The sequence below is a fragment of the Centropristis striata genome, chromosome 15 (genome assembly GCF_030273125.1).
Source record: "Centropristis striata isolate RG_2023a ecotype Rhode Island chromosome 15, C.striata_1.0, whole genome shotgun sequence".
Lineage (NCBI taxonomy): Eukaryota > Metazoa > Chordata > Actinopteri > Perciformes > Serranidae > Centropristis > Centropristis striata.
Window position 1 is genome coordinate 16234742 of NC_081531.1, and position 15075 is coordinate 16249816.

At 38.8% G+C, this 15075-nt stretch overlaps 1 protein-coding gene across 3 annotated transcripts in view; it reads right to left on the reverse strand.

The window, feature by feature from the left end:
* The window catches only part of gria4b (glutamate receptor, ionotropic, AMPA 4b), a 116312-nt gene extending 103902 nt beyond the window's left edge, over window positions 1-12410 (reverse strand). For all 3 annotated transcript variants that reach the window (XM_059350941.1, XM_059350939.1, XM_059350942.1), the window contains exons 1-2: window positions 12123-12410; window positions 5533-5691 (exon numbers count right to left, since the gene is read on the reverse strand). In XM_059350941.1, coding sequence (XP_059206924.1) covers window positions 5533-5691; window positions 12123-12213 — 250 coding nt within the window. In that variant the 5' untranslated portion in view covers window positions 12214-12410. The remainder of the gene's footprint in view (window positions 1-5532; window positions 5692-12122) is intronic.
* Window positions 12411-15075: the final 2665 nt, after the last annotated feature.

Here is a 15075-nt window from a genome sequence, read left to right on the forward strand (position 1 = left end):
TCTGTTGTTTTGGCATTTTACTTACAGCCTGTCCACACATGTGAGAGACGAGGGATTTTCTGTCTTCATACCAGTTTACAAGGGGAAAAAACACAGACAGACTGAAATCTGCATCCAGTTATAAGTGTGCTATAAACAACAAATGATTTCAGTCTAAAATGTGATAGAAGTGATGCATAATGCAGCATTTGTAGGTGACATAAGGCATCATTAAACCTTCACTCCCCACAGCTGACGTTCCTCCCGGCCAGTCAGTAACAAATGTGTCGCTGTTTTGACCTGATGGCCTCTTTCAAAATGCCAAAATGCAGTAGTGAGATGCAGCTTTTCTCACAATATCATGTGTGTCTGAGGCATTGTGTTCAGAGAAATAAATTTAATGAAATGAAACCAAATGGATCGACAGAGACCGATTAGAGCCCCCTTCTTAACAGAGCTTCATTTGAAATAGGAAACAGGTCTTAAATTAACAAATTTACCATTAATTATATGCATCTCATTAAATCTCTCACCAATAAATAAACTTCTGCTGCACAGCTTACATTTTACAGCTTATGAATCAACTTTTCAGCTCTATGTGTTGCATAGTTTTGCTTTAATTAAAGGATGAAAATGAGTTTTTCTATATTCGTCTTAGTCTCAACAAATCAAATTAAAAAAAACATAATCGACAAACTCCATCTCTGGCACTTAGGTCCATGTTCATTTGTTCCAACTAAAGATGTAAATGAGTTACAAATGTATGTTTTTATTTCTACAAAAAAGATTCAGTAGTTAGCTTAAACAGCTGGGCAGCTGCAGTTTTTAGTAAATGTTCCTCCAGCTGGCATAAGAGGTGCATTTGACTATTTTCAGCGGCAGGTTAATACATATTTGGTGCTCTCATGAGAATTTACTGCACCAGCACTGGGATTGACTCAAAATAAACTATAGTGTGTGTGTTCATAGTAATGAAGGAACCCAGGGCGATGGTGTGACTCATTGATGTGCAAAGATTATTAAAAATACAACAACAGAGCTATATGGCACAATAAGATAAAGCACCAGGACAATGTTATCAAATCAGCTTATTGTTGGTTTTGGTCATGGCTTCGTTGACAATATTTAATATCATCCATCGTGTCCTATAACACCACTATGTCTACAAGTGCTGAGATGGCAAAGTGGGCGCATCAATATGATCAAACTGAACAATGTGCAGTGGAGACAAACTTAGCAAATAAATTATGACGTACATGAAGGATATTTTTCACCCAAGCTCCTATTCCACTGGAGAGGCAACAAATAGCAACAAAAACATCAGATCTGTGTTCCATATTTAAATGACTATGTTACTACAAGCTTGACTGGCTTTTTAACAACATTATTTCACTGTGCCCTCTTCTTCTGCAATGTTTTAATGGACCCTGTGTGGGAAACCCAGCACCACCCATTGTTATTTTGAGTTGAACTCCTAACATTATTTTGCATTTTCTTTTGATGATTTTCTGTCGTTTGCTTCCTCTCTTTTTGAATGGTGCTTAATTTGGATGGAAACCTAAGAAGTGTTGCATTTGAAAGATGTTGTTCTCATGAATGCTTCATATTTTTTTCCTATGAAGAGTAACATCCTGAATTTTGTAGCTTTCCCTCATAAGTATGTTTATGTAGCATACAGACCGCTTATGGGGCAGGCACAACTAGTTATTTTCACACTAACTATTTCTTTTTTCCTTATCAAGTAGGTCTATGTCACAACATCAGCAACATGTTTAAAACATTTCGTAGGACATATCATACACTGTTGTTCATAAAGTTGGAAAAACATTTTTTTACCTCTTTCCATGAAATAATTGTGACAATGTGATTTATTCTTAAGAGATAAATTGTATATCTCTCAAAACTTTATTAATCAACCGCTTCCAAAGTGATTACTGATGCATTTAAATAGGAATAAACAGTAGATTGTGTCTGAAACCAAAATTATTCCAACTTTATGGCCAACAGTGTATAATACCTTGCTGCATATGTTTTCATAAGAAATAATACAAAGCTATACATGATAATATGTTGCATAATCTTATTACAATTATATACATAGTAGCTCAAAGTGTAGCTAGTAGTTCTGAGCAAAACATGGTGCTTTAATACAGCTAGTTAAGGTCTTATAATCAAATGAATTAATACATTTAGAATTCTTTATTTATATTTCTCTTGTTGGCAGAAGCCCAGTTGCCCCCATAGAGTTGAACACCACAAATAAATTCTTAGCCTGTGGGAAACATTAAATACCACACAGTCTAACAAATGTCTTGACCATGGTCTCATTTGTTAGTGGTAATTATACTGAAGTGTCACAGTTAACTGGATATATTATATGGCTGTGTGAACTACTAACAGTTGGACCTTTAAAGTTGTGAGATAACCCACAAAATAAAATGCGGTTAGTAGCTTTACATCACAGCACGACACGAGTAACACCAGTAACCCCGCTGAGACGAATATGGGGACTATACAGTTAATCATACAGATGAAACAGAATTTATCAGTGTCCGGGTCTACAGAATGATTATCAATGACAATGAGGAACATACAACATTTGTCCCCGTCCTCCCACCAATTGTGGCCATCAGCCTTCCTGACAGCAGCACGCCGAGCGGCTGAATGGCCTAATCTCTCTTCACAAATTAGCTCCGTCTCTCATCTCCCCTACCCAAATGTACGCGATGCCCTTAAACGTCACATGGCAAGCCTGCCTATTCATAACCATTATCTCAGGGCCTCTGATAATGGAGCCGAACAGAGGGCCGAGAAGGAAAAGGGGATAAAGACACTGGGAAATGTAAAACGGGGGATGAAAGCAAGCGATGTGTTTCGATCTCAGATTCCCCGCTGGCCCTGAGCTATCAGAGCCATTGATTGGCTCATGTAATTCTGCTCTGATTTGGCTTGGCCAATCAATGCGCTGCAGACTCGCTTCCTGTGACTGTGCAGCCATTAGACTAGAGGTGAAAAATCCCATAGTTTCTTCTGTTCCTGGAAATATACAGTTTACACCCACCCACGCTTCTACTACAGGACAACTGCTGCTCTCCTCCTTATTGCACTGGTCATTGAGAGCTCCTCTAACCGACACTTCCTGTCTCACAGCCTCATTACAGTGTCTGTATTGACCGAGTGAACACAAAATGTTTCGACGATGGTGTAACCTTGCAAACCCTGGTTTCTTCTTGTAACCTTGCAAGTAAAATCTGAGCAAATTCAAAAGGATAACTGAAATATAGATGTTTCAGATATTGCAGCCGTGGTCTCTCATTATAACTGAGAAGCTACTTTTGTGCAAAGTATTAGAATTTCTAAGTAGCTCATAAGCACTGAGTAGTTTGGATCTAGATCATTATGGTTATGTATAGGTTTCCTTTAAATAATCAAACACACTGGAAAGTTATAGTATTTTACACTAAGGTCACATTAATATTCATGTTCGGATATAATATATTGATGTGTGCATATAAACAGTATATTTCATCCTGCAAATGTTTAATTGCTCATCTTTTATTCTATTCTTGTGCTCATAACCTACTTTTCTAGTTTTTCACTGCATTATTCTATCCGCTGCTGGCACAACTCATTTCCCCACAGAAATCAATACGGCTTCCTCTCCTGTAATTTCATCTTAGAGGTCATTAATAGGCAAAACCTTATGGATAAATTGGTTTTAAAGGCATTTGAGCCGAATGCTTACCTCAACATGGTTTGAAAGTTTCCAATGATCGCAGTGGAAAAAAGCTCTAATAACAATGAAGGATGTAACTCGTCTTCTTGCTTGCAGTAACAATGCAGAGGCAAAGAAACTGCATGAGGTGAAACTGACAGGTGCATTAAAATGCATCCTTTACTTAGTCCTAACTCATTCAAATGTGAACACACAGACATGATACCCATACTTTTAGCGTCAATGTGACTTACACTTTCCATGGATATATTTATCTCTTGTGTCCATTCAAATTTCCATAAATTCAAGTGGAAATTCTAGGGAAAAAGGTCCTCTACTCCCTATAACAGAACTTGCCTGGGCATCGTCACATTTTAAGTTTTTCTTCAGTAACTGCTAATAGCTAATTCGGCATATGTTTCATTGCGCTTATTTACCATTTGGGGTTAAATTCCATCCGAAAAATGATGTTCTAAAAGACTATGTGACATTTAAAAATAGTGAATTTGTCAAGACTTTTCAAAATACTAGTGTTTGTGACCACACACACACACAGACACACACACACACACTACACCCCCTCGATTACCAAACAAACATAACAACACTTCATTCTCTGCTTAATTTAGCCATTGATTTTTCTAACACCAGATCACACCACAGATAGTAGAAGACATCAGGCTGCAGTGTTTTATGGTCTTTGTGGGAACCCCGACCCCCTGGACACACACACACACACACACACACTCACACACACACACACACACACACACACACACACACACACACACACACACACACACACAGAAAGGAGAAAAGAAACAGAATGTCTCCCCAAGGACCGTGACTAAAAAACTGCCTACTACTGTTAGGAGATCTAACCATGTAACCATAGCAGCGTGTGTGTGTGTGTGTGTGTGTGTGTGTGTGTCCACAGATGCTGTCCCTTTCAGTGTGTGTGACTTTGCTCAGATCAGATGTGAACCAGCAGACACTCACAGCTCACAGCTGTACTGCCACATTAGCACACACATACATCCATTCACTCTCATGCAGCCTCACACACACACCGAGCTGTTTTTGTGTCAGGATGGAAACACACAACCTTAATAATATATGTTGGCTATAACATTTCCACTTCTTTCATTTAGGATGACACCCGTTTCTATCCATTATGAAAGTACCATCACCTGAATAATTGCTGAGATCTAGGAACACCACAAAATCACTTAGAAATGGGTCCAAAAAAGTCAAAAGTTGAAGTAGTTATCCAAATCACTTTACTCAGAGTGTTGTTTCTTTCAAATAAGTTTGACAAACCCTGGTGTTTGTTTGAAACCTTGTCTGACTACTTGTGTTTCTTCAATTTTAGCAATTCCGTTTCTGTATTGCTTCTTCCTCTCCTCAAATGTTTTTCATTTTAGTGTACTGTCTAACTGTCATAAATGCTCAAAACAAAGGGGATGAACTGATTTGGCTCTGTCCAAAGTTTAAAAAAACCCACTCAGAATAACATCTCTAAAGCTCACCGATTAACATGTTGTTTGGTTAAATCTGTGCACAAATAGAGGATGTTTCCCTCCCATCTGCAGCTCCTACTAGGAAATAATGTTGAACTCTTCCTTTAACTTGAGTAGAGAGTGTGTTATCCATGGGAATTATGGTGAAATTAAAACCCTAACTGTAATAAAAACTGAATTATCCTTTAATAAAAGACAATATAGTCCATATGTATCTTTGTAAGACCCTAGTTCTGCTCTGTCACACACAGGAAGCCTAATTTTCCTGTTTTATCGTGATCAAAACTCCACAGTGTACAAACAGTGTGATTGACTTACAGGCGTTGGTGACGGCGAAGCTGTTGGCCGTCTCGATGTTGTCCACATGAGGCACCAGGTTGAACGGGGCTTCCGAGGCATTCGGGCTGGTGTTGTGCAGGAAGATTGCCAAACGAAAGGCAGTGTACTCCTGATCAGTGTTTCTGATGAACAGACCGCCTGAACAGAAGGGAGAGAAACACAGGCCTGATGAGGAGCATGTGGGTGGAAAGAATCCACTCTATCTCACCCATATGTTTAATCTTTCTGGAGACAGTTCAACTACTTCTGACTAGCACAGAGGAAGTTAAATGAAGGTAGAAGACTACTTGAACAATCTTAATATTAAATACTGTAGTTGTTGTTGCATTGGTTCTGACTGTTCTTCACTGTTTACTTTCAGTTTCAGAGAATAAAACTATTTGACTTGTATTCATATTCTGTGGAGGAGGATCTACTGGTTTTTCTCCACTACTGAGAGCCCCCTGGAGCTTCCTCAAGGGTCCTGATTGTAGAAGTAAAAGGGGACTAATATAGGCCCCAAACTAACGGATAAAATCAGCAATTTGTTGTTGTTGAGACATTACATGAGACATTTATTATGAATAAAAAAATTCAACATGCTGGTGGTATTAGAGAAGAAGATCAGGTGATTAAAGTCAGAAGGACAGGAATTCAAACTCTGCATTTAACCCATCCTTTTTTTACACACCAGTGAACACACCATGCTTAGGAGCAGTGCGGGGTTAGGTGCCTTGCTCAAAGGCACTTCAATCCTTGACCTGTCAGTCCTGGGATTCAAACAGGGCGACCCTCTGGTTACAAGCCAGATTCCTAACCTCTAGACCACGGACTGCCCAAAAAAGCCTCTTCGACTTTTGATGCTGCTCACCTGTTTTTGAATGTAATCATATGATTGAACGGCCGTTATCATCCTCATAGGTATGGGTTAGTAGGTGCTTGTTCCACGTTCTACTGTAGCAGGTTCAGAAGGCTGTTATCTGCCCATTCAAAGGCCAGTTGCTCAGTAATTACATTTCACTTTCAGTCTCGGTTTTGGTGCCCCAACTACTCTTTAGGTTTAGAAAATAAAATGTACATGGTGACATTTAGGTTCAAACATCATGGTTTGGATTAAGCTAAATTAAAATAAAACACAGTTTCTATCTTTTCTTGGAATTCTTGGAGTGGCGTGGAGGAAACAAACAGTTTAGTGGGAACCACCCACATGCTGTGGTTTGGGATGATGAATGTCTGAACTGAATGTTGTGCCAATCCACCAATAGATTTGAAAATATTACATTGGATTCATTAAAACTTTGTTCTGTCGTCACCAAAGTCATTAGTGTTCATCCTTTGTAGACAATTCATATCTGTACCAAATTTCAAGGCAATACATCAAATAGTTATTGAGATATTTCTGCCTAGATTGAAGAGGTGGACAAACTGACTTGCAATCCTTAGACCTATGCAGTGGCTTAAAACTGCATGGGTAAAAAAATTGGATAAGTACCTCATAAACCCCACTTCAATAAATCTGAACTACCCCTTTAAAGTTAAGAAACCTTTGTCTTTATAGTTTAAAAAAAGAAAAAGAGAAGGAGAAGGAGAAGGAGAAGGAGAAGGAGAAGGAGAAGGATCATGATCGTGGTTACAGGACTGTTTTAGCTGTGGTCAGGGAGGAACCTCCATCAAATTAGAGGTGGACACAGCTGACTGGACAATATACGAGATGTAATAAAAGTCCAGTATTAGTCAGGTAAATCACTGTTACTGACAATTCAGTGTTACTACTATAGCATAGCAACTCGTGACTCTTTAAGCACCACCAGTGAACCTTGTGACTATGTAGGATACAGTCTGATTGGCATGTAAGTCACCTTTGTTTCATATCAATGCAAGCAGAAAAAGTGATATAATATTCATAGAATATCCTTCTGGATCAACACAGATTTTCATTCTTTTTTTCATGCATGAGCAGCTCCAGTGTCAGGAATCAGTTTGGCATCTGAGATAAGACGTTGTTCTTGGTTTCATTTTTCTATCTTTCTTTTTCTTTTTTTCACATTACAGCCTTCTTCACATACGAAGATCTTGACTGCACTGTTCATGGTTGTGCAAATGTCAGTGGTGTTTTAGGTTTGAAGCAGTTTGCTTCACATTTGAAAATCTAACTTAAGGCTATATTTCTTGGGATGAGACAGTTTAAATGTCATTTAAAGCAAAATGCCACCATGTTCTTTTATGGCTGACCTCTTTAAAGGTAAACTTTAGAATATTTTACTCCTTTATCATGCCCACTCTTGTAAATCCTTCGCATCTTTTTGCATAACTCTAGTAATGGTTAGAAAGAGCACTGGAGCTGCTATGAATATCATATCATTTCCACTGTGATGGTTTCATGTCCCATTGACTCACATTTGCGGCCAAATGCTCACAGGAGGTGTTAATTCCTGAAAAGAAATTGTGTGAATATTCTGATCATCTTGGCAACTGATCAGTAGGAATGCCCTTTACATATTTCAAAATTGAAAACTTATCTTCACAGTTGATTAAAAAGAGGAGAATAATCAAGCTTTGACCTAAATCCTGCTTTTTCAGCGACAACGTTCCCTTCTGCTAGAAGTTACACGAAATGAGATTCAGTACAGAAGTACACGCTGTAGGGGCCCCACACTTTGAAGTTTCATGAATGCCATATGGTTTGCCAAAAACAAAACTCTTGAGACTCTGTTTGTTTTTGACCAATTTTCCAGCTAGTATAAGGAAAAGATGAACCAGGAATATTACCACTTACATAATCAACAAACTTCAAACATTCATCAACCACTGCCTCCTGAGAATCTACTAGTCAGACACCATCACCAACACCAACCAATGGGAGCGCACCAAGCAAGAACCAATAGAACCTCAAATTATGTAGAAGGAAGTGGAGCTGGATAGACCACACACTCAAAAACAAATTAAATCTGTCACCAAGCAGGCAACATTGAACCCACAAGGCAAACGAAAGAGAGGAAGACCTAGGATCACCTGGAGAAGAGGCACAAACAAAAGATTAAGGATGAGGGGACGGTCATAAAAGCAATTGTATTGAAAGACACAATACCAAGGAGAATGGACGGCTTTCGTCAATGGCCTATATTCCTTACACCTAGTCTGAAATAAACTAGAAACACATGCGGACTATTTGCAGAGCAGATGTGTCACAGAATGTACCTTTTTACTGGTCACACCTGTAGCACACATATGGTGCAGGGCATGCAAAACAAAATGGCAAGCTGTCGTTTTGGGATTGTTTTTTTTTTTTTTTTTTTTGGAACCAGCTCAGCTACGTTAGCTCTGTAAAGATAAAGTTACTAAGCAACCAGCAGCTGGCACTGGCAGAGGGGTGATCAAAATGCCAATGTGTATTTTGATGGTTTAATGGAAAAAATATAAATCTACCTTATTCTCTGGGTGCTACAGTAGAAATTATTATGGGCAATAGCGGAAAATGCAGTAGGCTAGTTAGTTCCAGTGTTTAACCATTATGGCTAACTCACAACCAAGTACCAAGTAATTATACCTTGAAGAACACGGTAGTCTACCATTGTATTGGTCGGTTAGATGTCTGTGTTACTGTGGAATGAAAAAAAACTAACTGATTGACGCAATGTTAGATAAGTATCATCTGTGTTCTGCAAGGTAAAAATAACAGTTTTTGTCAAAGTAGTCTGGTAAGAACTGACAGGAGCAAAGAAGGAAGTAGTATAAAGACTGAAAAGGTCCACATAAGAAAGAGGTCAGAAAAAACACAGGACTTTGACCCAGGAGACCGCTGTTTGTTTCCCCTGTGAAACCAAAAGTCAGCATTGTAATTTACGTTTAAGTATGTATGTAAGTTTCCTTCCGTCAGTAACTATGTCACTTATTTATATGGAAGCAGTTATTTTAACCCAAACCATGATCTTTCCTTCTAAACCTAACCAACTAGTTTCATTTCACGTTAACCACTTGTGTGAAACTGCAACATTTTTTAAAGAAAATTATTTTATTAAGATATCATATGAACCATTGAATGCGGGTATTTTGCTAACTTCCACACTCTAAGAAATGATTCAAGGAGCCTGTATATGTGACAGTAATATATAGGTATGCATACTAAATAAAAATGCTGAATATCATCATGAGGAGTATTTGAGTTGACTACATCAAAATTCATTAGTAGAACTCCAACAGGAATCTTTGTGTAAAACATCCACATATAAATTAAGTTTACTTCTTCAAAATAAATGAATAGTTGACTCACAGATTACATGGTTTAAATATTTGCCATATGGTTAACATAATATTTCAGTTACATTTACTCAATTTATGTGGTAATTGAGCCAAGTTAATTCATTCAGACGTACTTGAAAATATTACTTAGATTTACTCATTACTCATGTTTTGTTTAACTAATTTGAGAGCTTTCAAATCAACTCAACATTTTAAGTGTAAAAATGTTGCTCAAATGCACTGATTGAATTAAGTAATACGCAGTATTATTTTTTTGAGTGCATTCTCAATGTAGAGAACACCTCCAAATGTGGTCAGGCCTATTCCAGTTGCAATGCATTCTGCATGCATTTACATCCTGATCTCAGTGCATCTAAGAATCCGACAACACCAGCTTCACCTCAGTAAATAACCTCTAAAGAGTCAAAGCCTTAAGAGAGTTAACATCCACACAAACAGCAGGCTACCCAGATGATGTTAGGATCTACTTCAAAAGTGACAAGAGCTTCAGGATCCATAAAAGAGAACCTGTAAATCCTTACAGGAGTCTGAAAGACCTTCTAGTGTTGCATGGAATATCAATTTGCTTTACTAACAAATAAACTCTTGTTCCTTTTTTTAAATGATTATTCTAAAAGCTTTTTTTTTTCTGGATACAAGTGCACTGACTTCCTACCCATGATGTCCCCCTGTCTTCTGTGAAATGCATGCTCGGACAGGCTGCAGCCCACTATTACACTTTGAAAAAGGACACAACAGCAAAATAATGAAAAAAAATATGAATGAAAAATGGAATGTATAATTCTTGGGATGCTTCTTCACACATATCCCTGGTGTCAGGATTCATCCGTGGCGGTTGTGAAGCATGTTGACTGTATTTGTGCACTTGTTTGTGTTGCAGGCATGTGTACACAGCATATTCCCCACTGCTAATAAGTGTTGATTTTTCACTGACAATTATTTGAAACTGATGAGTGTTGATTGGAGAGATGTTTACCCCCTCTGAGAACTGATTGAGCTCTATGGTGGCTGCTCAAAACTACATATAGTGTTAAATGAAGTCTGGTGGGCGAGGAAATGATGGCACATAGTGGATTTTTACACTCCCAAAGGTCACACACAGAGGCTGAGAGAGGGAATGTGACAACTCTGGTTTTATGTTTGCAGCAATACTGTCAGCCAAATGCAGTTATAATTTGAAAAATATCGGGGGAAATGTGTATGAAATTGTAGAAACTATATGAGAAAAAATACACCCCCAGCAGTGGTTTTGCTTGAATCAGCAGCAAATATTACTTGAATGTTCAGCATGATGGCACAGCAGTTCCACAGATGCAGGTTTACACCCCCACCCAGCTCAAGTGTCCTCAGTTCCAGGGGTGCTGTTCTGTAACAGACCCTGACCTCTGACCTCGCCTGGAGGGGCTGGGGGGATCCGGGTATCACGTTGATATAAAAGGACAAGGAGAATCATTTGAACAGCTTGTCATTTTTCATCAGCCTGACTGGTCCTGATGTGCCTCGACTCCACTACAAGCAGGGGTGCAGTGGAGGGTAAAGCCACAAAAAAGTCAGTTTGAGCAAAATTCAAAAATAACGTTGTGATGCCTTTATCTGGATTTTTTTTTTTTTTTTTTTTTTTTTTACAAGAAAACGTTTGAATGCTTTTCTGATAATTGATTTTTTTGGGGAGGGTTGTGATGATCAACAACTGGAGGTCACAGTTTGCCCTTCTTTTCATTCCCTGCCTTTAAATCACCCATGTCAATCTGCCTGCTGGTGAAATGAAAACCATGAATCCATCACCTTTATTTCCTCCCATGACTGTTAAGTTGTTAAACGGAAGCATGCAGATGTCTGAAAAATAAAAGAGTGCAACTGAAAAAGGGGGAAAACGGGGGTGCTGTAAGGCCTATGGGACCGTGGCAGAGGTTTATTGCAGCGCCAGGACCGGGGTCTGCGAGAGTGTTAACAGCAGTCAATGCACAGGCAGCCTGCATAGGGAATACACACACACACACACACACACACACACACACACACACACTTTGCTGCTCTGATCTGCTGCAGTGGCGGAGTGCACTGGGATACACACTCTAGCCTGCAGATACAAAGCGCATTAGGTGTGTGTGTTAAACATGCAAAGCATCAACAGAGGAAAGAACCCAGAATGCATGTGATATTTTAGAGAAGAAAAAATAAGAGACTGCGGAAAGAAACCACAACAATTTGCACTTTGAGTAGTGCTGGGGTGTTAAATGGCACGGCAGAGGCAGCAGACAGGACGTCCACACATTCATTCACATGATTAATTTTCTGCTTGGAATTAACATTAAGGCTGACACACTCACCGATCTGAACGCTGCTCGGGAAAGCACCCATTGTCAGTCCCCAAAAGCCAGAGAATATCAACAGAAACCAGTCGCGAGAAGGAATCCTCATTTTGTTCCGGTTATAAACTGATGAGAGACATCGAGCAGGTTTAATTAACACCCCCGGGGTAAAAGCAACATCACAGGGTAAAAAAAAAAAAGAGGTAAAAAAATATTGAATGCCCGTTAAATATCCATGTCTGTTTTTTGGATGGCTTTTTCTTGGATATCCCCCCGCAGTGCCGCTCGTTTGTACCGTCAAACTGCGTCCGTCCGTCCGGCGCTGGAGATTTTGCGCACAACACCACCAAGATGAGGGGGGGAGCATCAGCCAGCGGCGGCCAGTGCGTCTGGATGCGGCTCAACTCACATCACAGCAATAACACACATGCGCCTTTTTACCCGACCGGGGCAGGCAGGAGGGGCGTCAGTCAGTCCGCTCAGCACCGAGCGGCGGAAAAGTCCCCGCAGCTCATTTAACACCAAAACTTCCAAAGCTGCATGCGAAAATAAACGGAGGACCATACACTGAATGGACTGATGGCTGACGAGATTTTTTTTTTTTTTTACACAGTGTGACACATTATTACAGATAGGTATTTTTGCACGACAAGATACATGTTTTAACTCAAAAACTAAAAAGCCTGTTCTTACTGTCTTCTACATGCTCAAATCATTTTGCACACAGCCTATTTAGGTGCCATTAGAACGCATTGATTTCAACAACTAATGAAAAAGCTACTATGTGCACTTCTGTTTTGCAGGATTAAAATGGCTTCACACTGGGTGATTAGTCTAATTTATCATCTTTCACTATAATGGCAGGGTGCCTTGTCTCATTAGGTTCCAAGTACATGTACCACCACCCAAATAAATAAATTAACAGAACAGCTTTATTGGACTGTGTCTTATTTCTTCTCTGTATTTGGACCAGCAGCATAATTGGAGAAATGTTCTATAGCATCATGTTTCAATGTTCCTACAAAAAATAAAATAGAAATAGCAACAAAAATGTCAAAGACACTGCAGGGTTAAAAACTTCTAATAAAAAGTATTTAATGTGTGGTTATCTGCAGTTCCTTTATTGGCCACTAGATGCTGAGTGCAAGAAAACTTAATGGTGCAGTATGCGATTCTGGAGTCTCATTCCCAGGTTGTCAAATACTGACGTTTTGGGTTGGTGAAGTGTGACGTGAAACTCAATTTCAACAGTATTGCACCTTTAATCAGGGTTTCCATAACCAGTGGTACTGAAAGGATAGGTCCAAGTCTTTCTTAAAACAAGACTCACATGTAGCCTACATTTTATTATGTACACCTAGCAATGGCTGCAGCTAGCTATGAGGGTACCAAGAGCCAACCTCAGTAATTATTCCATTATATATATATTTTTTTTTTTTCTGCATCTGAAGGACATGAAACTGATTGAACATGACAGCTATCATGTGCGGGGGGGAACACCCTTATCGGACATGCATACCAAGTATGCCTTCCATGAATCGGGTGGGTGGGGCAAGTCAGGCTAGGTTTCTGGAGGCGACCAGCAGATATCTCCTGTTCATGATGTGATACAGTTGAATTAAACACAAACTGACAGCCAAGGGAACAACATGACGGATGTTTGTCTGCCTGTCTCACTTCTGTAGGACTAATACTTGTGATGGAGTATTTTTACATTGTATTAATGTTGCTTTAACTTAAGTAAAATATCTGAGTAGTTCTTCCACCTCTGCTTAGTGCACATAACTTAAGGAAACATACATTATCTGATCTGGTGGTTAAATCCTTGTCATACTGATACTGTGAAGTGTGATTGGTGTATTATCTTATCGATGTATTATAAATGCATTAAGAAAACGTATCTGTTTCAATTTATTTCAGCGATTTTTCCAGCAAATACCAAAAGAAAAATCCCCAGCTTGCTTCTCAAATGTAAATATTTTCTGTTTTTCTGCATCTTCTGTGACAGAAATTGTAATATATTGGGGGTTTTGGAGTGTTGGACAAACAAAACCACACACTTAAATGAAATGAGATAGATATGTTTTACTATTTTCTTGAAAAATATGATGATTAGTTGCTGACCTATATTATTTATTATTATTTATTTATATTATTTATTAGTTATTTTGGCCATCATCTCCTGTTGTTAACATAATCACAAGCTGGAATCCGTTTTATTTACTTGACACTTGACTACTACACATTTTCTGGAGTAAATCATGTAGTCATATAAACATCGTTTCAGGCTAAATAATAGCCAAAATGACATGTGCATAGCTCTTGTTTAATCCAACCAACAGTGGTATTTTGGTTAAATTTTTTTTCATCCAGAAATTCTGCATATAACAAACAATTCTGGACCTCACTAATTTCTGCAGCCCTGCACCTATAGCTAAAGTTAAAAAAGTCTAATACAAGAACCCTGCAATAAATCCTACCTTCAGAAAGGTTATATTGTTCAGTTTAGTTTAAACTGTTTTAAAGAGCTGTTGATGCAGTTTGTGGTGCTATACTGCATTATAGTAACAGATGTTTCCATTAATTTGTCCACCAAATTTATATCAATAAGCACAGGCTAAATAACAGACTCTGTGTTAGAAATACAATGTGCATGATAAATATGGAGCCAGATCCAGGACATGGTTAGTTTAGCTCAGCAAAAAGACTGCAGGGAAATCAACTAGCCTGGCTCCCAAAATGTTGCACTATTCCTTAAAGATCAAACTTAGTCACTTTGATCAAATATCGCATAATTTCAGTCCATGGCATGGTTTCAGAAATTTAATTAAGATAAAGTCATTTGGAAGTTTTGTCAGCGTCCTCTGAGGAGAAATGAAAACCAGTGTTATGAGACATTAAGGAAGTGTAGGCTAGTCTCCTCGGGCTGATGCAGTTAAAAGAAGAAACCGCAGGAGATAGTGAAACTGCA